Source organism: Panthera uncia, chromosome A2, assembly GCF_023721935.1.
Source record: "Panthera uncia isolate 11264 chromosome A2, Puncia_PCG_1.0, whole genome shotgun sequence".
Taxonomy (NCBI): domain Eukaryota; kingdom Metazoa; phylum Chordata; class Mammalia; order Carnivora; family Felidae; genus Panthera; species Panthera uncia.
The window spans coordinates 122460967-122484750 of NC_064816.1; the positions used below are offsets into that span (position 1 = coordinate 122460967).

Below are 23784 nucleotides of genomic sequence, written 5' to 3' on the forward strand. Positions count from 1 at the left end.
TCTATTCTATTTCTTTGATCTATCTTTCCTCTTATACCAATATCACACTGTGTTAATAACTTTATAGTGAGTCTTGAAGTCAGTTAATGAAATCCTCCAACTTGGTTCATCTTTGTTGTTTTTTCGAAACTGTTTTGGCTACTCTAGGTCCTAAACATTTCCTTTAAGTTTTAAGATTGGTTTGCAATTTCTTTTTAAAAAATAATATTGCACTGAATATTACTGCACTGAATATTGCACTGAAGACAATGTGTGTGTCTTCCAAGAAACGGTATATTCTCTACTTATTTAGGCCTTCAATTTCTTTCAGTCATGTATTTGTCAGTGAAGAGATGCTACATGTCTCTTGTTAAATGTATTCCTAAAAATTTTATAATTTTTGCCACTTTGTAAATAGAAATTTTCAAAATTTCATTTGGCTATTAATGCATACCTATACATCACTTTTATACACTGATGCTGTATCCTGAAACCTTGCTAAATTCAATTATGAGATCTAAGACTTTCTTTATAGATTTACAATTTTCTACACAGATAATCATGTCTTCTATGGTTTTACTTCTTCCTTTATGATTATTATGTCTTTTATTTCTTTCGATTTATTGCTATAGCTAAAAACTCCAACACAATGTAACAGAAGTGCAAAAAGCAAACACATTTGCTTTATTCCCAATCTTTAAAAGGGCAGAAGTTGGAAGGAATTCAGTATGCCAACATTAAGTATGATGTGTTTTTTTGTTTGTTTGTTTTTTAGTAGATGCTCATTATCAGGTTGAGGAAGTTCTCTCTATTCCTAGATTGCTAAGAATTTTTATGAATGGATGCTGGATTTTATGAAGTGCTTTTGCTGTATCTATGAATTATTTTCTGTATCTATTAAGATCATTTTTCTCTTTAAGCCCTCTCCTTTGTTTTACTAAACACTGAATCACAGTGACTGCTTTTCAAACATTGAGTGATTTCTGGGATAAACTTTCACTGGCCACAATGTATTATCCTTTTTATATATCATTTGATTATATTTGTTAATATGCTGCCGGGGATTTTTGCACCAGTGTTCATTAGTCTCATTAGCTGGCACATTTGGTATCTAAAGATTAAAATTTATTGGCATAAAGTTATTCATAACATTCTTTTATTTCCCTTTAATTTTCAGTGTATTCTGTAGTGATATTCCCTCTTTTATTCCTAGTATTGACAATTGGATTTTTCTCTTCTTTTTTCCTACTAAATATTTTCAAATAATCTGTTCTAGTTTCAATTTTCTCTATTATTTGTGTGTTTTCTATTTCACGGATAGTTACTCCTTTCATTCCCTCCTCCCACTTTTGTAATTCACACTTATTTATTCTACCTTTTTAAGGTAGAAACTTAGATCACTGATTTTTCTTGACCATTCTTCTTTTCCAACATAAGCACTTAAGGATATAATTCCCCTCTACACACTGTTTTAGCTGCATCCACAAATTTTGTTTTGCTATATTATATTTTATTATCATTCAGTTAAAAATATACTGCAATTTCACCTGGGTGCATTCCTTGACTCCTGGGTATTAAAGAAGTATGTCTTTTAATTTCCAAACATCTGAGGCTTTTCCGCAAATTTATTGTTCCTGATTTAAAATACAATTTCCTTGTGGCCAAAGAATGTAATCTGTATAATTTCAATCATTTGAAAATTCTTGAGACTTTTTACAGCATAGTATATGGTCTGTTTGGTGAACATTACACATACACTGAAAAGAATATGTATTCTGCTATTGTTGAATGTGATGCTCTCTATATAAATGGTGACCCAAGATATTTTACAACGTTGGTCGAATCTTGTCTACCCTTACTGATTTTGCCAGTTTTCCTATCAATGAGAAGACAGTGTTAAAATCTCCAGCTATTGTTAAGGATTTGTCTTTTTTTTTTTTTAATTTTTGAGAGACAAAGAAAGACAGAGCACCAGTGGGGGAGGGGCAGAGAGAGAGGGAGACACAGAATCCGAAGCAGGCCCCAGGCTCTGAGCTGTCAGCACAGAGCCCAACACGAGCCTCGAACTCATGGACTATGAGATCATGACCTGAGCTGAAATCGCATGCTCAACCGACTTAGCTGGGGGACCACCCAGGTGCCCCACGGATTTGTCTATTTTTCCCTTTAGCTGTCACTTTTTGCTTCATGTATTTTGAAATCTTATATTAGGTACATAAACATTTAACACTTTTATGTATTCCTAATAACGCAACCATGTTTTATTATGAATTATTTTTATCTCTGACAAAATATTGTCTTGAATTGTTATTTTGTCTGCTATTGATAAAACAACTAAGTTTTATTATTATTCGCATTTGGGGCACCTGGGTGACTCAATCAGTTAAGCGTTCAACTCAGGTCATGATCTCACAGTTTGTGGGTTCGAGCCCCGTGTTGGGCTCTGTGCTGAATGCTTGCTCAGAGCCTGGAGCCTGCCTCAGATTCTGTGTCTCCTTCTCTCTCTGCCCCTCCCCCACTCGCGCTCTGTCCCAATGTCTCTCAAAAATAAATAAATGTAAAAAAAAATTTATTATTATTCACATATACATGTATGTATTTTCAAGTTTTGAACTACATGCACCTTTGTATTTATAATACATTTCTTATAAATGGCACATAGCTGGGTCATGCTTTTTCAAATATGATCTGAAATATTTTAATTGCAGTGATTAGTCCATTTAAATTTAATTTAATTATTGATATGATTAGGTGTAGGCCAATCAATTTATCATCTGTTTTCTGTTTGTCTCAGCTGTGTTTTGTTTTGTTTCTCTTTCCTTACCTTCTTTTCTGCAAATATTTTTTATAGTCCCTTTTAATTCCTCTATTGGATTTTGAGTTATACTTCTTTTAGCTTTGTATGGCCATATGCCTTTTAAAGAAATATGAGGGCCACCTGGGTGGATCAGTCGATTAAGCATCAGACTTTGTCTCAGGTCACGATCTCACGGTTCCTGACTTCCAGCCCCGTGTCGGGCTCTGTGCTGACAGCTCGGAGCCTGAAGCCTGCTTCAGATCTTGTGTCTTTTTCTCTCTGCTTCTCTCTCTCTCTCTCAAAAATAAATAAACATTTTTACAAATGTAAATAAATATGAGAAATTTTAAAGACAAAACTGTATTTTGTCTTTTCTAGTTACCCACATATCTGTAATTTCCAGTGTTGCTCACTCCTTCCTGTAGAGCCCAATTTCTATCTAATGCATGTCCCTTCGGGCTGGAGAACTTCCTCCATATTTCCTGTAGTGTATGCCTGCTGATGATGAACTATCTTAGTTTTCCTTTATCTAAAAGTGTTTCTATTTCACTTTCATTTTCAGAAGATAGTTTTACTAGATAAGAATTCTGGTTTGACAAGTTTTTTGTTTTTTGTGGGGTTTTCTTTGTTTTTGGTTTGGTTTGTGTGGGGGTTTTTTTGTTTTTTGTTTTTTGTTTTTTTTACACTTCTAAAATATTGCTCTCTGGCCTCCACTATTTCTAATGAGAAATCAGCTCTCATTCTTATTCTTACTCTCTTAATGTAGTAAGTTGTTTTTCTCTGGCTGCCTTTAAGGTATCCTTTTTATCTTTAAATTTCAGAAGTTTGACTATGATGTTTCCAGGTATAGTTTTCTATTTATTCCAGTTAGGATCACTGAGCTTCCTAGCTTTATAAATATATTTTTCAACAAATTTTGAAACTGTCATTATTTCCTCAAATATTTTTCTGGTCTCATTCTCTCTTTCCTCTCTTTCTGATACCACAATTAGATGTATTTTAGACCAATTATTTCTATTTCACAGGTCAATTGCTATTTATTTTACCTATTCTTCGGATTGGGTGATTTGTAATGATTCATCTTCAAGGTTATTGTCTCTTCTTCCATTTTCAACTCCCATAGAGTGAATTTTTCATTTTAAGTATTATACTTTTCAGTTCTATAATTTCCACTTGGTTATTTTTTATGGTTTCCATTTCTCTGCTAAGACTCCTCATCTGTGCACTCATTATACTAATACTTTCATCTTCTAATATGTTTATAAGCATTGCTTTAAAAATCTCCATTAGCAGAGCACTTGGGTGGCTCAATCAGGTAAGCCTCCCACTTTGGTTCAGGTCATGATCTCACGGTTCGTGAGTTCAAGCCTCGCTTCAGGCTCTGTGCTGACAGCTCAGAGCCTGGAGCCTGCTTTATAATATATGTCTCGCTCTCTCTTTGCCCCTCCCTCCCTCCCTCCCTCCTTCTCTCTCTCTCTCTCTCTCTCTCTCTCTCTCTCTCTCTCTCTGTCAAAAATAAATAACATTTTAAAAAGTCTCCATTAGCTAATTCCAACACCTGGGTCATCTCAGGGTCAGTTTCTACTATCTGCTTTATTTTGTTCTTAAGAATAGGTCATCTTTTCTTGTTCATTTATCTAGTAATTTTTTTATTTTATTTTTTTACATTTATTCATTTTTGAGAGACAGAGAGAAACAGAGCACAAGTGGGGGAGGGGCAGAGAGAGAGGGAGACACAGAATCGGAAGCTGGCTTCAGGCTCCGAGCTATCAGCATAGAGCCTGATGTGGAGCTCGAACTCACAAACCACAAACAAGATCATGACCTGAGCCAAAGTCAGATGCTTAACCAACTGAGCCACCCAGGCGCCCCTAGTAATTTTTGTTATATTCTGAACACTGGGAATAAAAGATTGTCAAGTCTCAAAATCCAGTTCTGTTTTTCTGAGACTGTTTTGTTAGAGCAGAAATTAACCTAGCTAGAATCAAACTCCAAATTCTGCAAACAGCAGCAGTTTAAATCTCTTCTCAATTCTCTCCACTCCCAGTAGATGTTTTTACCAGGTCCTTTGGGGTTCTCACACACATACACACTCACACATGTACATTCATGCTTCTGATTTGGGCAGATTTTATAGGTGGATCTATATGAACCTGTAGAAATGAGGTCTCCTACCCTCTGAGCTTCTCTTCTTTCACAGATTGCCCCTAATAATCTAGCTGCTCTGCCAGCCCCCAAACTATATCCTCTCAGTAACTTACCAAGACTAAGGCTGCCTGCTGCCCCGTGCTAACTGGATGAGCGGGTACCCTCAGGCAAAAGCTACAAACACACAAATCTCATCTGAGACCCATTATGTTCTTTCAAGAACTGACCACCCTCTTTCTGTCTACTTTGGGGGGTTATCCAGTTCCTTCAAGTAGTTGCTTTTAGGTGTTTTTGTTCATACTACTTTGTCCAGATTTAACCATTTTTATCTGTATTAAGTCTAATTAAGACATTCCACCATTACCAGAACGAGGGCCCTGAGCACTGATTTTGTCTACATTTGATAAATGAAAATCATGGTTAATGTGTAATCCCACTTCCAGCATCCCTACATACCAAGTGATTAAAACTATTGGCAAATAAACTTTAAGAAATTATTTTGGCTTCAGAGCCCCCAACTTCCTCTACATTAGCAAGTTGCATGAGGTTGTTAAAGAAAAACTTGGTTTGATCCCAGCTCCATTACCTGATTTTAACCTCTGCATCAAGGCAATAATTCTCATTATACTGGTCTTATGTGTCAGATATGAGTGTGTAAAAGTAATGAATGTAAACATTGAGACAGTGCCCAGAACAAACTCTCATGAAAGATGGCTTCTGCTTCCATTACCATTAAGTGTTTCCACTATCGCAAACATATATCTCAAAATAACGTTTAAAAAAATTTACCCTCAAATCTCAGTAGTACCTTTTGCTTCATTAGAATTTAATAACTGAAGAGAATATACGCTTTTTTCTATGTGGGAAGGGTAGGGGAAGATGAATGACTTGAGACCAGTATTGAACACTGAAGTGGTCAGAATTTTCTCTGAGGGCTTAAAAAATAAGGTACACATTTTCAGATACTGTTCAGTCTTGCTTCTCAAATTGAAATTATCTGCTTAACAACTTGGTGAAGTGGAAATTTGTTCTGCCTACTGTAGAGAGTTTGCTAGGCCCCATTTGGATTCACCCTGTTTAATGGATAAGAAAGGCAGTGACGGGGGGGGGGGGGGAACTCTAAGAAAGAAGTTCTGAGATTTCCATACACAATTAACATGCAATTCACTTGACAGATGACTACTTTCTGAGACTCAAAGTAAATAATTTTCATTCCATACTTCAATCCGGAATGTTTTTTTTAATGTGTATCTTTTTCATAGTAAGTCATTGAAGAAAATCAAAGACTTTTGACTTTGAACATCACATAGGCCACAAAAAAGGAAGTTTTTGTTTAAAGTAGTACATAAAATTATGCCTAGCCTTGCTCTAGGAGAAGGATAGCAATTCTGATGTAATCATTTTGTGGCCACAAACATAAAATATCCTTTCTACCACAAAGCAAAAAAATGGGAAATAAATTTTTGAAAAACCTGTTAATAAGAACATGAAACAAAGAATAAAAAATCACTTACTTAAACTATCTAGATGCATAGTTATACAATCAGTCAGAGGACAGGGTTTAATTATGCAAAGAAGAAGGAAGTGTTACATCATCTGTATTAATTGATCATAAATTCTTACCAAGGCTTCATGATCTTCTGCAATTTCTGGTATCGTCTGCAAAATTTGAAAACAACCATGTGAGGAGTATGTTTGAAAGCAATAATTTTTACACAAAGAATATATCTTGAAGAGAGCTCAGGATTAGACATAGGGAAGATTTAACTGCCATGATGTACAAGACTTTATTTATTGCAAAACATTATTCAAAGTACCAAATTGGTATTCTCTAATGATAAGAAACAACCAAAAGGCAGAGATTAAACTACTGCAACCAACCTATTGCATTTACTTGAATAAAGGCAATAAGAACATTTCATTTGGATCAAAATGGGTGAACGTTTGATGAAAAAAAGTAGAGCCCAAAACTAGACCAGTTCTTAAGTATATGCCGAACAATGAAGAAATAATTATCTTTCTTTGGGAAAATGCCCACTAATTCTATTTTCCCTTTTCTTGAGAAAAGATTGCTTCTTTGAAAAAAAGACATCATAATAGACTCCAATAGTTTTGGACAACAGATGGAACTCTGTGATGGCAGCCTGCAAAAAAGTGTGCAATAGACAAATCTTGTCTGCAAGAAAGGGCAATCATGCTTCTTAAAAACCTGGGGTCAAGAAGATAAGGAAACAAGTGATGTTCGTCCTCTCAAACCACGTCCCATCCCTCCAGTCTGCCAAATATCTCTGGCTCTAGGTATGTTCTTCCCTGTTTGGAATACCCTTTCCCTCTAACCAACGTGTCCAACTAGCTAAGTTCTACTCCAAATTCACCAGATTCTCGGCTCCTCTGGGAAGCCTCCCTGACCTCCGATTTCCCCCACATGACCAGACTGAAGGTGGGACTCACATCTGCACTCACTGAGAAACACCAGCTGTATGACTTTGGTAGGGCACCTCACTGTCTTTCCAGCTTTCTGAAGGCAGGGGCTTGACACTGTGACTCACTACTATAATGTCAGGCACATGCAGAGCAGATACTTAGTAAGTGGTTGATGAATGATTTGGCTCTTCAGATGAAGTTAAGTTTCATTTTCATCCACATAAAATGTAACCACTTGAGAAACCTAACTGACCACAAGGAGATCAGATCTAGTCTCTGGTAAAACTGGGGGTCAGGGGTGGGGGTAAAAATGTATACAGCCATCTTCTTCTTCTTCCTCCCATCCCTTTCCTTTATCTGTCTTAAAAAAAAATTAGCTTCCTTCCCACCCTCCTCCTTCAAAAAGCCAGTGGGAAGAGTGAAAGTAGTAGGTGGTCACAGGCGGGCAGACCTAGGACACTACTGTCCACTAAAAGGAACTGAGCTCCTTGTAAAAATGACTCCTTGGGGCGCCTGGGTGGCTCAGTCGGTTGAGCATCCGACTTCAGCTTAGGTCATGATCTCACGGTCCGTGAGTTGTAGCCCCACGTCGGGCTCCATGCTGTCAGTTCAGAGCCTAGAGCCTGCTTCAGATTCTGCGTCTTCCTCTCTCTCTGCCCCTCCCCTGCTCACACTCTGTCTCTCTATATCAAAAAATGAATAAATGTTAAAAAAATTAAAAAAAAAAAAAGACTCCTGATGGGACTGAGACAAGGAAAGATCTAGATAACCCTGGAACACGTCACTGCACCAGAAAGTAATGAATGCTCAAAAAATAATGGGAAGGACAGGACAGGTCAGAAGGACAGCCAAATCTGGGACAAACCAAGCACCAAAATAAATAATAATAGTGACAGATTATAGCTTCCTGAATTAAACAGGACTGAATGAGTCCGTGTTGGTTGAAAGACTGGTGTGCTGGTATTGTTGCAGAACCAAATCTCTGGGGGAAAACATACCAACCTGATTTACACTGTTTCCCATTTTCTGTGGTGTAACTACCCAAAAGAAAAAAAAAACAAAAAACAAAAAACAAACAAAAAACTGTTACAGTAGAGACATCTGGAAGGCACTATTATAAGGGCCTTAAGTCAAAGTGAACATGAGTAACAAGACAAAAAGACATCATGTGCCATCAATAGGTTGCAATGAAAAAAAACAAAACCACACACAAACATCTCTAATATTCCAGACAAAGACGTATCATATGGGTTTATAACAGGAAAACAATACAGGATAAACATGTAGAAAAAAAAATTGTTCCAATGGAAAACTGTACAGTGTCCGTTGCAAACTCTTCTGAATTAGCAGATTCCAGCCCTGTTGTCTCTAAGTTGTAGGTAACTGATGAATATATATACTTTGTCCTGTCATGCAGTGCTCTAATGGACTTCCTCCTTGCAGGCGGAAATCCAGGTTGTCTCCATTTGCAATTCATTTCACCAACCCTTTGCTCCATATAAATCGGTGCCCTTTTGACTTTTCCTTTGAAACTGTTAGAGCATCTGCCTCATTCCCTCATGTCACATGAGTAAAATGTCTTAACATATGTTCATTTTTATATCTGTATGAGAGCCATGCTTTTATCTTTTTCTTAAAAGCACCTTTAATGAATTACCTTTTAACAAACCCAAACTGAAGGATATTCTAAAAGTGGCTGATATATAATCTCAAAAGGTGCCAAAATCATGAGAGAAAGGGAACCACTGAAGAATAGTTCCATGGTGGGTGGGGGAGGTGGGCGCCTGGGTAGCTCAGTTGGTTAAGCACCTGAATTTGGCTCAGGTCATGATCTAATGGTTCGTGGGTTCAAGCCATGCATCAGGCTCTGTGCTGACAGCTCAGAGCCGGAAGGCTGCTTCGGATTCTGTGTCTTCCCAGCTCTCTCTGCCCCTCCCCCACTCACGCTCTGTCTCTCTCTCTCAAAAATAAATATTTAAAAATAAATAAACATTTTTAAAAAACTCAAAAATAAATAAACATTTAAAATAAATAAACATTTATTTATTTTCTCAAAAATAAATATTTAAATAAATAAACACTTAAAAATAAATAAACATTTAAAAAATTTTTTAAAAAGGGATTATTCCATAAGGAAAAAGATTAGGAAACAAGAGGAAAGTTGGTGCAAGGCGCTACCTGGAGTTAGATATCTGTATTAAAGGACACAACAGACACAAATGTTCAAACTTGATCTTGCAACTCTTCCATTTAGTAGGGGACCCTTCAGTTAACTAAACAAGGAGGCCATTAACTGAGGTGGCCATAAGGCCAGAAGCCTCTAGAAGCACACCAAAATCTAAGCCTGTAAATGCTGCAGGGTCACACACACACACACACACACACACAAATAAAAAGAAAAAACAAAAAACCGGTATCTAAGAACAACCAATCAGGAACACCCAATGAGGCTTTAAGCTGCAGCCAGTCAAATAGGTGCTTTCCTTCCACCTCTTCTCTATAAAAGTCTTCCCCCTGCCACAGGTGCAGCAGAAACCTAACCACTTCCAGTTTGGCACTGACAGCTTCCAATTGATTTTTGGTCAAATAAATTCTTAAAAATTTTCATATGCCTCAGTTTATTTTTAACAGCACTGGTTCAAAATAAACGTGTATGTGGGGTGTGTATCTGTGTGCGTGTGTGTGTGTGTGTGTGTGTATAATACATAAACCTACCAGTACAACTTTTCAAGATAGCTTTCTGGCCTAGTGCCTGAACACCTCTAGGTTTTTATATGTGTTCCCCCTGCTATAGCAGACTCTGGCCGTGGACGGTTCTCCCTGACCGGTGTTTCTTCTCAGCCTCCTCACTTTTGATTCAGATTAAGCATAAAGAGAAGGCTAACTTTTCATTGTTGATGTCTCTGGCTGAGGTTCTCTCCTCTCTTTCTTTCTCTCTTTCTCAATATAGTCATTTTAAAAATAAACATGCCCAAGGGGCACGTGGGTCACTCAGTCAGTTAAGCATTTAACTCTTGATTTTGGTTCCGGTCATAATCTCAGTCGTGAGACTGAGCCCTGCATTGAGCCCCACGTTGGGCTCCACACTGGGTGTGGAGCCTGCTTAAGATTCTCTCTCCCTCTCCCTCTGCCCCTCCCCAGCTTACATGCACTCTCTCACTCCAAAAAAATTAAAGAAAGAAAGAAGGAAAGAAAGGAAGGAAGGAAGGAAGGAAGGAAGGAAAGGAAGAAACATGACCAGAAAGAAATGGTTCTAGAAAGGCTGCTGTTTCAGAGTAGCCAGAGGCCTCTCACCTGAGCTCAAGGTATGGCATTCTGTTTCCTAGAAGAAGATAATCTCTTCTTTAAAACAGGCTGCGTGACCCCTTCTCATTTCCATTTCCAGAGGGATGCTGGATAGCTAGTTTGTGCAAGTACACCCGAATGTCCCTGTTAGTCACTCTCTGGAGAATGTAGAGTCCCACCTCCCTCTATATTCCCATCAAACAGAACGTGTGGAAGAATGTGTTGTTCAGCCTTTAAGGTCAGGGGCTCCTGGGGGTGCCCAACCCAGAGTGTCTTCTTCGTAACAGAGAGTGTCCAGATGGGCAGGCCTTGATCCCCTTGGAACACTGGCTGCGCAAGGAGGGAAAGGTTGCAGAGAGGTGTTGAGCTACATTGCTGCGCTATCAAAGCTTGCGGCACGCAGATCCCAGCAGCAGACTCTTTCTCCAGTTGACTGCTTCTGATCTCCTTATTTGTAAGTTCCCCCAATAAACCTGTGCGCCTCGATCGATCACTCTCTCCGGATCTTTTCTTTGGCCTCACCAGACCATCACCCACCCCTGACTTAGAGTCTGCTGGTCTATGACTGCACAATTGGACAAAGACCCAGAGACAAACTTAGAGCAGTTGGAAGGGGGAAGATCCAGTTTAAGGAACTTTCTGCCACACAATGGCTGACAAAGCACAAGATGATTGACCCCTCTGATTGTGATGTAAATCTCTGGCAGGGCCCCAGGAGGGCTGTTCCAGTTGGAACTCCCTGAGCTCTGCTGAGTGCAGGCTCCAAGAAATCAGGCAGAAGGATGTGGGGAGACTGGGCAGCCTTCACAGCTGGGGCCTACAGAGCACACAGAGCATTTTCTCTGTGGTCCTGGGAGCTGCTTGCTCCTCCCTGGGCCTCATGTCTAAGGTGAAGTGCAGGGCATGCACTCTGCGACCTGTGCTTAGCTTCCAGTCACTGAGTCACTGACAATCTGGCCTGGCTTGGACCTTCCAGAACAGCCAAGGTTTATAAGGGACATCGAATTCTTAGAAACAAGAGTATATGTTAGAGCTGATAATCTATGTCCATGGAGGTTAACAAAGTTACTTTCAAAAAACAAAGTCATGTTTTGTGTGAAGACAAAACATCAAAAAAAGGTCACACATACTCCCCACCCCCTCGCCCCCAGAACACCTCTTCCCATTTGCCTAACCTGGTGTCATAAATATTCAGCACTCAAATAATACACACTTTGCCAAATGAATAAAATCTGTAAATCCATTGTCAACTGTGGGTGGTAGGCAATATCAGAGCCAAGACATCATTCAGGTGCTTAATTCAAGTCATACATCAATTTTCACATCTCCTAAGGAATGGCTACAGCTCTTACTCTGGCCAGGAGAAAATGGTGTGACTAATGAAAGTTTCATATGAAACCGTCTGTCTGTTAATGAATGATGACAACAAATCTCTTATAAGTGAAAACACACAGAGCTATACATACATCTGTGTCATATGTATGACAGATTGGGAAGGGGACTAATAATTATACAATTCACATTGTTTATTTTTATGACAATTACCTAAGAGTTTTACATATCTCTAAAATAACTATGGGACTCTTTCCACTGTTCCTAATCCCGCCAAATTTTGGAGAAATGACTTGAACCAAAAAAACAAAAAGCGCTTATAAATTCCCCAGATTAGTGAGAACCCCTCCGCTATCTCACTACTATTTTTCTTAGGAAAGCTAGAATCCCTAAGGGAACCCCAGCCCAGTTTTGGCCAGGGTGTTAGAAATGGACATGTTTCTACATGAGTGGTAAAGTATAAATGAGGACGTTTCAGTGGGCTTCGGGCTGTTCTCACTTTAAAACAGCTTTAAAATGTGTATATCCTCCAAATCAGGAATTGTACTCCAACAAAGTAATTTAAATACTCACAAAGATTTTACTAGAAGAATAGCTGATTAGAGAATGTTCACAATCATGAAAAAACCCTGAAAACAATACAAATGTCCAACAATTGTGGGATGGTTGACTACACTGTGCACATCCTTCAGATTATTAAGTTGCATATCAACTGTACTTAAAGTTTAAGTGAAACAATATACAAATGACAAAAATGATAAAGGAAATCATATTAATGACATGGCAATGTTGTTAGGTACAAAAAGCAGGCTACAAAGATATGAGCATTATAATTATTCTACTTTTGTAATAAAGTAATTATATATTCTACTTTTGTAATAAAGCCTGTGCATGTGTGTGTGTATCTAAAAGAAAATACAAAAAGGGTATATACCACAATGTTAAAAAGGTCTCTCGAAAGTCAGGTTACAAATGATTCTTATTTTCCTCCTTCTGCTTACTTATATTTATTTTTTAAATATATATATATATATATATATATATATATATATATACACACACACACACACACACACACACACACACATACATATACACACACACACACTTTTTTTTTTTTTAACTAAGGAGAGAAAGCTAATTCAAAAAACTGTCTTGAGGTCTTTGTAAATACATAAATTTAACTTTTTCAGTCTCTTGACTTTTCTGCCCAGGGTGGTGCTACAGCTTACTCATATTCCAACAGCGTAATTTTCCTGTCACATTGCCAAGTGGGAAGGAAACTATAAGAATCCTGCCCTTTCGTTCTTGGAAATGTTCCCCTGTTCTTCTGACTGTTTAACACTGGAAAGACACAGGACAAACTGTCCCACTGTCTGTGTGCACAGAGGCATAGACAAAGAACACGGTGTTTTATTGAAAGCCAAAGAAAAGCAGTGTTATTCGCTACATGGGATTTGGAGTTGCAGGTATGATTTTTTCTTTCAAATAAAATAAAATATATCATCTGAACTTTTTTTATTGAGACGTCATTGGCATACAATATTATGTTAGTTTCAGGTGTACAACATAGTGATTCCACATTTGTATACACTGTGAAATGATTACCACAGTAAGTCCAGTTACCATCTGTCACCATACAAAGCAAATACAATATTACTATGTTCCCCCATGCTGTACATTACATCATTGTGACTCATTTGTTTTATACTTGGAAGTTGGTACTTGATCTCCTTCACCCACTTTGCCTACCCTCCAAACCATCTCCTCTCTAGCAACCACCAATCCATTCTCTATAACTCTAAGTCTGGGTTTTGTTTCGTTTTTTAGATTCCACGTGGAAGTGAAATCACGTAGTATCTGTCTTTCTCTGTCAGACTTATTTCACTTAGTATAATACCCTTCAGGCCCATCATGTTGTCACAAGTGGCTGAGTAGTACTCCATACATCTCCTATCTTCTTTGTCCATTCTTCCATCAGTGATCAGTGGATACTTAGGCTGCTTCCATATTTGGGCAATTGTGAATATGTTGCAATAAACATAGGAATGTGTGTATCTTTTCAAATTAATGTTTTCACTTTCTTCAGATGGATACCTAGTAGTTGAATTACTGGATCATACGGTAGTTTTGTTTTTAGTGTTTTGCGGAACCTCCATGCTGTTTTCCAGAGTGGCTGTACCAATTTACATTCCCACCAACCATTCACAAGGGTTCACTTTTCTCCACATGTTCTCCAGCATTTGTTATTTCTTGCCTTTTTGATAACATTCTGGCAGGTGTAAGTTAACATCTCACTGTGTTTTTGATTTGCATTCCCCTGATGATGAGTTATGTTAAGCATCTTTTATGTACCTGTTGGCCGTCTGTATGTATACTCTGGAAAAATGTCTATTCAGATCTTCTGACCATTTTTCAACTGGGTTGTTTTATTGAGTTGTATGAGTTCTTTATATGTTTCAGATATTAATCCCTTGAAAAATCTTTAATACCCATTTTTTAGTAAACACTGTCCATTCCTGAAATTCCCTTCCCTGAAACCATTTCCTTGCTCAGATTGAGCTAACACTGAGAAGTTTCCACACAACTTCATTTGCTTCCACACCTATGTCTCAAGCTTAAACTGGGAATAGAATTTCAAAATCCCACAAGGATGGGAAAATTCAATTCAGGTATTAATCACTGCATTCTGCCAAAGTGACACTCTCCATTGCTCCTTTGTTGCTAATTTTGCCCGATGGCCCCTCCTGGCACCAATGAGGGAGACCTTTAAAAGCTCAGCCTTGAGTAACGACAAGCAGGTGAGTAATCTTTGAATCTCATTATAGCTCAAAGTAAAGAGAAAAATTCCAGCTGCATTTCTTCAATGTTTCCTAAAAATTTCCACAGGTCCTGCTTCACAAAACCTCTGCCTTGCCCAGCTGGAAATCTGCCCAGAAGTCATGACCAAATGCCTTCCAAATTGCAGGATCCATTTAATTTGTACAGTTTCTATTCCAAAAGTTTCCTGTTAATTAATGAATGTCTTGCTAGAAGTTTAATTGAGAAGCCAGGTTTCCTTACAAGAAAAAGGTCTTTCTCTTTTGTTTTTAATCTGAGCAGAAGACCTGAAAAATAGCTGTGCAACAAATGAGCAGCTCTAAGATGAGTCGCAGGACCCAGCAGAAGGAAGCAGGGTGCCTCCTCCCTCCATCCCCCGAAGTAGCAGGGCTTTGAACTCATATAAGATGGTGAGGAGGACACTGAAGATGATCCAGAGAGATATCATTCCTTCCCATAACATAGTGTGATGGGACAGTGTAAGAGATCAATGCAAATGAGAACTCACCCAAGATCTGGCCTTGAATCATTTGTGTGTCTGAAACCTGGCTGCATGGAACAAATCAACATGGCTTCTGGATTATAAATAATTAAAATGCTAATTACTTTAATACGCTTTTTTAAAGCAGGAATTCAATTACTGTAGTTCACATAAAGTACATTCAGTGTCAACATTCTCTCAGGTTATACGTGTGCAACATGGAGATACAATTCAGACGTGCCATCCTCAATCCTCATTCTGAGGATTAGTGTGGTTCTTTTGGGCCCCCCTAGAGGTCAGGATGGGTTACAGAGTAAGGCAATGATACAGACAATAAGTAATAATTTAGACAAGACAAATACATGGCATCAGTTTTTACTCTTTTCCTTTTCAAGCAGAAAGGGCAGTGTCCCCTTAATGAGTGTTATGGGCTAAATTGTGTCCCCTCAGAATTCATATGTTGATTCCCTGACCCCCAGCACCTCAAAATGGGACAGTATTTAGAGACAAAACCTTTAAAGAGGTGATTAAGTTAAAATGAGGCCATGAGGGTGTGTCCCAATCCAATCTGACTGGTGTCTTTATAAGCAAAGGAAATTTGGACATACAGAGAGATCCTAGAAATAAGCGCACACAGAAGAAAGACCACATGAGGGCACAGCAGGAAGGTAGCCATCTGCAAATCGAGGAGACCTCAGAGGAAACCAACGCTGCCAACACCTTGATTTCAGACTTCCAGCCCCCCTAACTAAGAGACAATAAATTTCTGTTGTTTAAGCTACCCAGTCTGTGATATTTTGTTATGGAAGCACTAGCAAACAAATATAATGAGAAACTAAAATACTGGCGCTCCCAGCATGCATTTTTCCTCATTGTCAAAATCTATAACTGCCGCCCTTGGGGGTCTCAGAGCTCTGCCTCAACCCTCTATTCAGGGTGTAAATCACATGGACCCCTGCTTTCAGTGTATTTCACATTCTAATTGTAATTATGATCACAATTCTGCAAAATCTGGAGGCATTAACACAATAGCATTCTGAATATTCAAGAGCTTAAGCCCCTAGAGACCTAGGTCTGTGGTAGAACCGCCCAATATTAGCAGGTTACATTACAACTGGCTCTAGTACATCGCTTGTGATACATCAACGTCTGGGACTTAGGTAGTAAATGTGGGGCCACTTTTACGTTTTCTTTTTTCTTTTTTTTTTTTTTCAACGTTTTTTATTTATTTTTTTGGGGACAGAGAGAGACAGAGCATGAACGGGGGAGGGGCAGAGAGAGAGAGGGAGACACAGAATCGGAAACAGGCTCCAGGCTCCGAGCCATCAGCCCAGAGCCTGACGCGGGGCTCGAACTCACGGACCGCGAGATCGTGACCCGGCTGAAGTCGGACGCTTAACCGACTGCACCACCCAGGCGCCCCTACATTTTCACTTAACATGCCATAAATGTGGCTGAGGCTCAACCCCCCAGGGCTCACTGTCCCACCAGAAGCAGTGATGGGCATGAAGCAGGAGTGGCAGCCATGTGAAGTCGTCCACAGTCACCAGTGAAGGTGTTCATAATCCCAGCTCACACTCTGCTGCTCATTAGCCCCAAGGAATGAGGGATCTGACACACTCCACACTAGACCTCAGCCTGGAGCTTCCAACACAGACAAAAACCCTTTCTCCTTTTCCTTGGTCAAGTCTTCTGGATCCATAAACTTATTCAACTTCCCTTGAACTGTTTCAAACTCCAGCTCCAATTTATAGTAGGCCTGCTGGGATGCTGGTAACACCCAGAATTTGAGTTTCCCCACCCTGCTGCAAGTTGATGTTCCCCCATATTTTAATGAGCAGAGCTTTAGTCCTCATTAAAAAAATAAAATGATAAAATAAATAAATAAATAAAATGATAACTGTCTACAATCGACCCTTTTTCAGATCATCCAAGTCTGTTTGCCATCTAAAAAGAATCTTTCACTAGTGCCAGTTGCAGAGACTAAATAATGCCACATGTAGGAGGAGATGGAAGGAAGGAAGGAAGGAAAGAAGGAAAGAAGGGAGGGAGGGAAAGGGAGGGGAAAGGGACTGAAAGAGAGGGCCAAGATAGGTCTCCAATATGCACCGTCATCCATTCATTCTTTGAATCACCACGTACTGAAGAGAGATCTACATGACCCAGGCTTAAACCCCAATTCCCAGTGACATGTATTCTTTCCTAATAGATATCTATCCCAACTCTGCATATCATTAATTTAGCATACGTAATTAACTGCTTTGGCATTTTCATAGGCTGTAACTTACATGCTCTAATAGTCTATGCTAGTCGCACCTGACATATAGGAATGAGTAGCTAGCTACCTATGGACCCTACCCTGGCGTTTGGTGGTGAGGGGAGTCATCTGTCCACATGTGTAAGAGCTAGCTCCCACCCGGCTCCTTACCCCCAGGTAAGGAGGCTCCTTACCCCCAATCACACCACAGAATTAAAGCCTTCCCTGAGAAGGTGAGCTCCCCAAGGAGAAATGTCCATCCCTTTCCTGATCATGATGGAACTCAAACTCCTTAAAGGCCCATTCACTGACACCCCCTCTGTCAGCTGTAACTGGTCCCAGCCCTCACAAGGAATTATATCTCAGTTGAGGTCTGCCTCCATAGATTTTTTTAATGGCTTGGCTCACAACTTTTTAAATTCTCCCAACTTCCACTCTTTATATGCAGTAAGTATTTGATAAATATTTATAGTATTTATAATTTTAAATAATTAAGCATTTCATCGTTGAAATGACAATGTTGTAAAAGATTATTCAGGGATGCTATTTTGACCTAGTTTAAGACTTTGAAACATAGATTTTGTTTTTTTCGTCAATTTCTGGTCTTTAAAACTAGAAATTACAAGTACAAGGAAATTAACAAATCCCCAGAATGCGGGAAAGAATAGGACAGACTAGAAGTCTGGATAAAAGATGCTTACTCGGTGCCGCTTTCGACCATCTGCGTGAGGAGAGAGATGCCATCCAGATTTATAAACTCCTGGGCAAATGTGACATCCCGGGAGAGGCTGGCTAAGTCCTTCAGGGCTTCCAGCTTGGCATCCATACTTGACGACTGGATTCGTTCATGGAGCTGCTGGGCGTTTTGAGCCTCATTGAGGACAAAAATAAATGGAAGAGTGTTCACAGAGGAAACCACAATAGACAAAAAACTACTGTTTCATTGAGAAAGGAAGACAACAGGGCCCAGAAGCATAAGACTATGTGCATTCTATATACCAAGGGCAGTTTTCCAACCTGCATGACTCCACCTTCAAGCAATGTCTGTTAATTTAATGATGGCAATTGGTTGCCTTCTTGACAAAGCCCATGTTTCTGTCTCTTGGAAAAGTAAGAGCACAAAAACAGTAAAGCCCCTGAAAGGGAACAGGAGTGGCAGTGAGGAGGGAAAAATGGGAAAATGTTTACCTTGTAAGTAAAATTATTGTCTACAAATGACAAAAAGCTATTTGCTTAGTTAAGCCATTACGCAAATTTATACAGAACATTCATGCGTTCAGTCAATATTCTGAGCAGTAACTGCCTACACAGAGTGCTCAAAAGCTTCACTAGACATTATTTCATTAGAAATAATCTTTCCCAGTTACTGAAAATCTTCTAGCACAACACACAACAGTGCTTATAAATTTTGCTTTTCAACATGTGTTTCACAGGCATTGGCTAATTACTGCACAAATATAAAACAAAATAATTAGGAAACCAAATCAGTAGCTTCGCCTAAAATTAGACATATTTTTAAGGCCTCTGCCCTTGGCTACTACATGCCGGACAGGGAGGAATGGAAATATATTGGATAATAACTTGCAGTTTATATTTCTCGTTCTTCCAGTAAAGATTTTCACAGCTACTTTTCAGTTGGGGCAGACGGTAAGAAAAATAAAATATTAAATTTTTCTGCCTCTATTTTTGCCTAATGGAAATAACTCAACATCTGTGGCAGTTACTATTTAACTCAAAACTGCAATGGGTGAAGCAATGTACTATCCTCATATTCTCCTTCTCAGCCACTTGTTTCTCCTTTGAAACTTGTTATATTTCAGAGAAAGGGGAAGAAGAGGTATTTGTCCCCGGAAGCGACGTATCTTCTAAATGGAAACTCATTAGAACTATCAGAGGAGCCCCGTGTGGACTGTAACAGGGTTAAGATTGCAGAGTGAAGGACGGGAATCCACACAGGTACTGAGACCCCAACAGGCTCCACAGTCAAGGTCCCCTTCCTCCCTGCCCAGTTCCCCCTTCCCTGTCACCTGAAAGTAGCCCCAAGGAGAGAAGGGGACCCATCAGGGAAACCAATGCCAACCCTTCAGGTGCCGAGGCAGGAATGGAACCCATGCCCCCATCACTTGGTCAGAGAAGCACAGTGGTCTCCCATTGTAGTTATAACCAAAAACTGACACTTTGCATCAGAAATTTTAAAAAAGGAGGAGAAGGAGGAAGGTGGGGGAGAACCAGAACTCTCTCTACTCATTCAGTTTCCTGGATATCTGAAAAGTCACCCGAACCCTAAATCCCATGTTTTATTGGTTTTTTGGGGGTTTTTTGGGTTTTTGTTTTTTTTTTAACGTTTTATTTATTTTTGAGACAGAGAGAGCATGAACGGGGCAGGGGCAGAGAGAGAGGGAGACACAGAATCGGAAGCAGGCTCCAGGCTCTGAGCCATCAGCCCAGAGCCCGACGCGGGGCTCGAACTCACGGACCGCGAGATCGTGACCTGAGCTGAAGTCAGACGCTTAACCGACTGAGCCACCCAGGCGCCCTAAATCCCATGTTTTTAAGAGGGAGAATGGAGAGCTGAGCAAGAATCACTTTATCTTTTAAAATCATTCAAAGATACACTTTTTTGTAAATTTTTCAAGTGCACAGACAGCACTGACATATATTTACCCCAAGCAGATCACTTTGAATTCCTCGAAAAGTACAATTTCCTCCAAGCAGGAAGCCTGCATTTATTATACAGATTATGATAATAAGGAGTACTCAAAAATTATTTCATTGTCAGTATTAATGCTAATGGTGTGTGGTACTTCTAGTACCGGTAATAAAAACATCTAAGTTACCTGGGGCTTTTTATGAGCCACTATTCTAAATACCCCCATGAAGGAATTCATTTAATCTACACAACAATCCTACCAGGTGGCTGTCCTCATCATGTTCATTGTACACAGGAAACTGAAGTGCAGACAAGTTATGTAACTTGCCCAAGGTCACACAGGTGGAATTCAGCGCAGTTGCACATTACCTAAAGCAAGAGTGTGTGCATGTGTGTGCACGCATAAGTGTGCACATGTCGGTGTGTGTGCATTTTGTCTGGCTACAGAAGAAGTTCAGCTGAGGTAGAGGAAAGAATCAAACATTTTTATGGTATGACACCATTTGCTGATTTCTTTATGGTGCACTAACACTTCCTGGCAAATTTGATGGAGACGGTTACATTTTTTAACATTTTTTTGTGCGTACATGAAAAGTGAAAGAGTTAGCATATGCTGACCCATATTTTTCAGTTAAACGCAAAATAATAAAAAACAATCTACTGACAGCAAGTGAAGTTTTTACAGATCCAAAATATCCCACTTAGAGTAATGCCCAGTTCTAGACCCTGTGGCTACAGCCAAATCATAAAATGCTTGTTCAAAATGAATATAGATTCCTGGACCTTGTTTCCAGGTATCATAATTCAGCTTCTCAGTAAAGGCCCAAACAACCGCATTTTTAAAGTTCCACCAATGATTCGGGTTTGGAAACCACCAGTCTTTAGAATACAGACACCAGTCTCTTGTAGGTGGACTCCATCTTATGATATCGCCTTGTGCACTGGCTTTCACATCTCACCATTCACCTTGCTGGGAACGTGAAGGTCACTACCAGAAAAGCATGAGCTATCGGGACGCCGAAAAACTTTACCCTGACAAACACCTAACCTTCTTTCAAGGAGTAGCTTATGTTGTGGAAGTTTTGTTCATGCACCCATGGCAATAAAAAAGAATGAACTTCTTCTTTGGCTTAGATGTGAAAACTGAGCCTTTCTAATTCTGAGACCTAACAAGGCAAGGTGGACTCTTTCTGCCCAGCCAGCAAATGAGTAATTGTAACAGGATAAACAGAAACTACAAAAACCAAATGAAATCACGGTCTCGAAAGGTCAAATTAACATTAATTCATGCTGACTGAGGTAAGGTCAATGCTAAGTCAGACAAAAATGTCTCAGCTCATCATGTGGCCATTGAAAAAGGAGTATGAAATATGATTTCCAGAAAGTGGAAAAGAAGGCACCAGAAGACAGTTTGGCCAACTCCCACGATGCACTCTGTGGAGCTTATCACTGTGTTTAGGTTCAAGATGTTGTTGGGTACAATGTTTAAGAGTTTTTAAGCCTCTCTAATGTAATTTTCAACCAGAAGAATGTGTGGTAGTTACAGTACCCACAATTTAAGTTTAGCCAGATGCTTTTCCCAATTTTCAAATTTATTTTTAGCCTACCACATGGCTTTGGTGGAAACTGAAAATAAGAGTTAGACACAGTTTTCATGACATATGCGGAGTGAAAATAGTAACACTTGGTGTATTTTGTGCACGATATTTTTTAGGAAAGCAATAAAATGCACTGTGAAATAATACAGTTTAAATATGCTAATGCTACTATCCAAAGAATCTGCAAGCAAGTAAGAGAGACGAAGATAAGCAACACAGCCAGCTACAGTAGTCTAAATATTCTGTAGCACTTTGTTTAGCTTTTGAAGTGTTTCATCTAGAATCAGCTGTCAATGAAACAACCTTAGTGGCCAATATTTCTCAAATTATATTATTATGAGTTGTCATAATCACTGACCAAAACTAGAAAAATGCTTAAACACTCTCTCTTTTACACACATACACACCCTGACTTTAAAGAGAGGTAATCATAGGCTGTCTTTGGTTTTGTTTGCTTTGTCCGTTGGCTGAATTCGCTCAGATGGCATTAGGTGTATGTGTGGGCAGGTGGGTAAAACCAATCAGTACAACTGAGTTACCCCATCTGTAATATGAGAATTGTTGAAGTGACCACCAAACTCAAACCTTACAGTCAATTTACTTGCACTGAACCTGAAATAAAAGTTTCCTCCTCTGAAATGGGAAATACAAGGAAAGGCATTACTGCTAATCCAGGATCTGCGTGTGAGGACATTCCAGACACCTTCTGTCTTGCACTAAAGTTACCCTCAAAAATTAATATCCCAGGGGCACCTGGGTAGCTCAGTCGGTTAAGTGTCCGACTTCAGCTTGGGTCGTGATCTCATGGTTCGTGGGTTCGAGCCCCACGTTGGGCTCTGTGCTGACAGCTCAGAGCCTGGAGCCTGCTTCAGATTCTATATCTCCCTCTCTCTCTGCCCCTTCCCACTCACACTCTGTCTCTCAAAAATAAATAAACATTTAAAAAATTTTTAATAAATAAATAAAAATTAATATCCCATAATCACATATAGCAGAACTGAAGACCAAAGCATTTACTAGAAAGCTATAAACTAAAATCAACTTACAGGAGATGTGGTTAATCGAAGGATAGTGCCATTTTTTATTTCATTGCGATTCTGGAAAAGAAAAATAAAATCTTTGTAAGTCTTCAAATTTTAGAAGCTTAGTAAAGAAGAGAGAGCAAAGGCAAAAATAATCTAGTAGTGATACCATATAATAAGAATTCTTATGATTCAGTTTGTCACTTTATTCTCATAATTCTTGAGTGATTTTTAATTATTTCTACAAAGAACTTTAAACTGGGTCTCAGATGTATTAACTTTATAACAAGTCACAGACAGCATTCAGCACAGAAGTGAGTATAAGTCCAGAGAGTAGGAATATAGGGCCCAAGAAGAGCAAACCAAAAAAAAAGCAACTTTGAAAGGTTATTTAGAAAATACAATCTAACCAGTTCTGCTAGATTAAAACACACATCTGCACAAAAACTTGTACATGAATGCTCACAAAAACGTTATTCATAATAGCCAAAAGCTGGAAACAACCCAAATGTCCAGCAATTGGTGAACAAAATGTGGTATACCCATTCAACGGAATATTATTAGGCAATACAAAGAAATGCTGATACATGCTACACCATGAATGAACCCTGAAAACATTACACTAAGTGAAAGAATCCTGACACAAAGGCCACCGCTGTTATGGTTCCATTTATATGAAATGTCCACAATAGGCAAATCCACTGAGACAGAAAGCACACTGGTGGTTTCCAGGTGCTGGCAGGTGGCGGGGGCTGGGGGGAGATGAACGCTAATGGTTGCAAGGTTTCTTTTCCCAGCGATGAAAATGTTCTAAAATTGATTGTGGTGATGATTTCACAAATCTAGGAATATATCAAAAACCACTGAATTGAGCACTTTAAATAGTGGATGTAAGGGAATGTGAATCCCATCTAAATAAAGCTACCTTTTTAAGGTTATATTAAGGAACTTGGTTTCTTAACATTTGCCAGCTCTAACTGTGTGTCACCTT

General features: G+C 39.2%; 1 protein-coding gene across 7 annotated transcripts in view; it reads right to left on the reverse strand.

Moving 5' to 3' along the window:
• ELMO1 (engulfment and cell motility 1) overlaps positions 1 to 23784 on the reverse strand; it is a 533507-nt gene that overhangs the window by 351951 nt on the left and 157772 nt on the right. For 6 of the 7 annotated variants that reach the window (XM_049642948.1, XM_049642946.1, XM_049642949.1 and 3 more), the window contains exons 5-7: positions 22818 to 22868; positions 18225 to 18394; positions 6548 to 6583 (exon numbers count right to left, since the gene is read on the reverse strand). In XM_049642948.1, the coding sequence (XP_049498905.1) occupies positions 6548 to 6583; positions 18225 to 18394; positions 22818 to 22868 (257 nt within the window). Of the gene's footprint in view, positions 1 to 6547; positions 6584 to 18224; positions 18395 to 22817; positions 22871 to 23784 lie in introns of those variants that run through there. The other variant, XM_049642952.1, reaches the window with a different exon arrangement.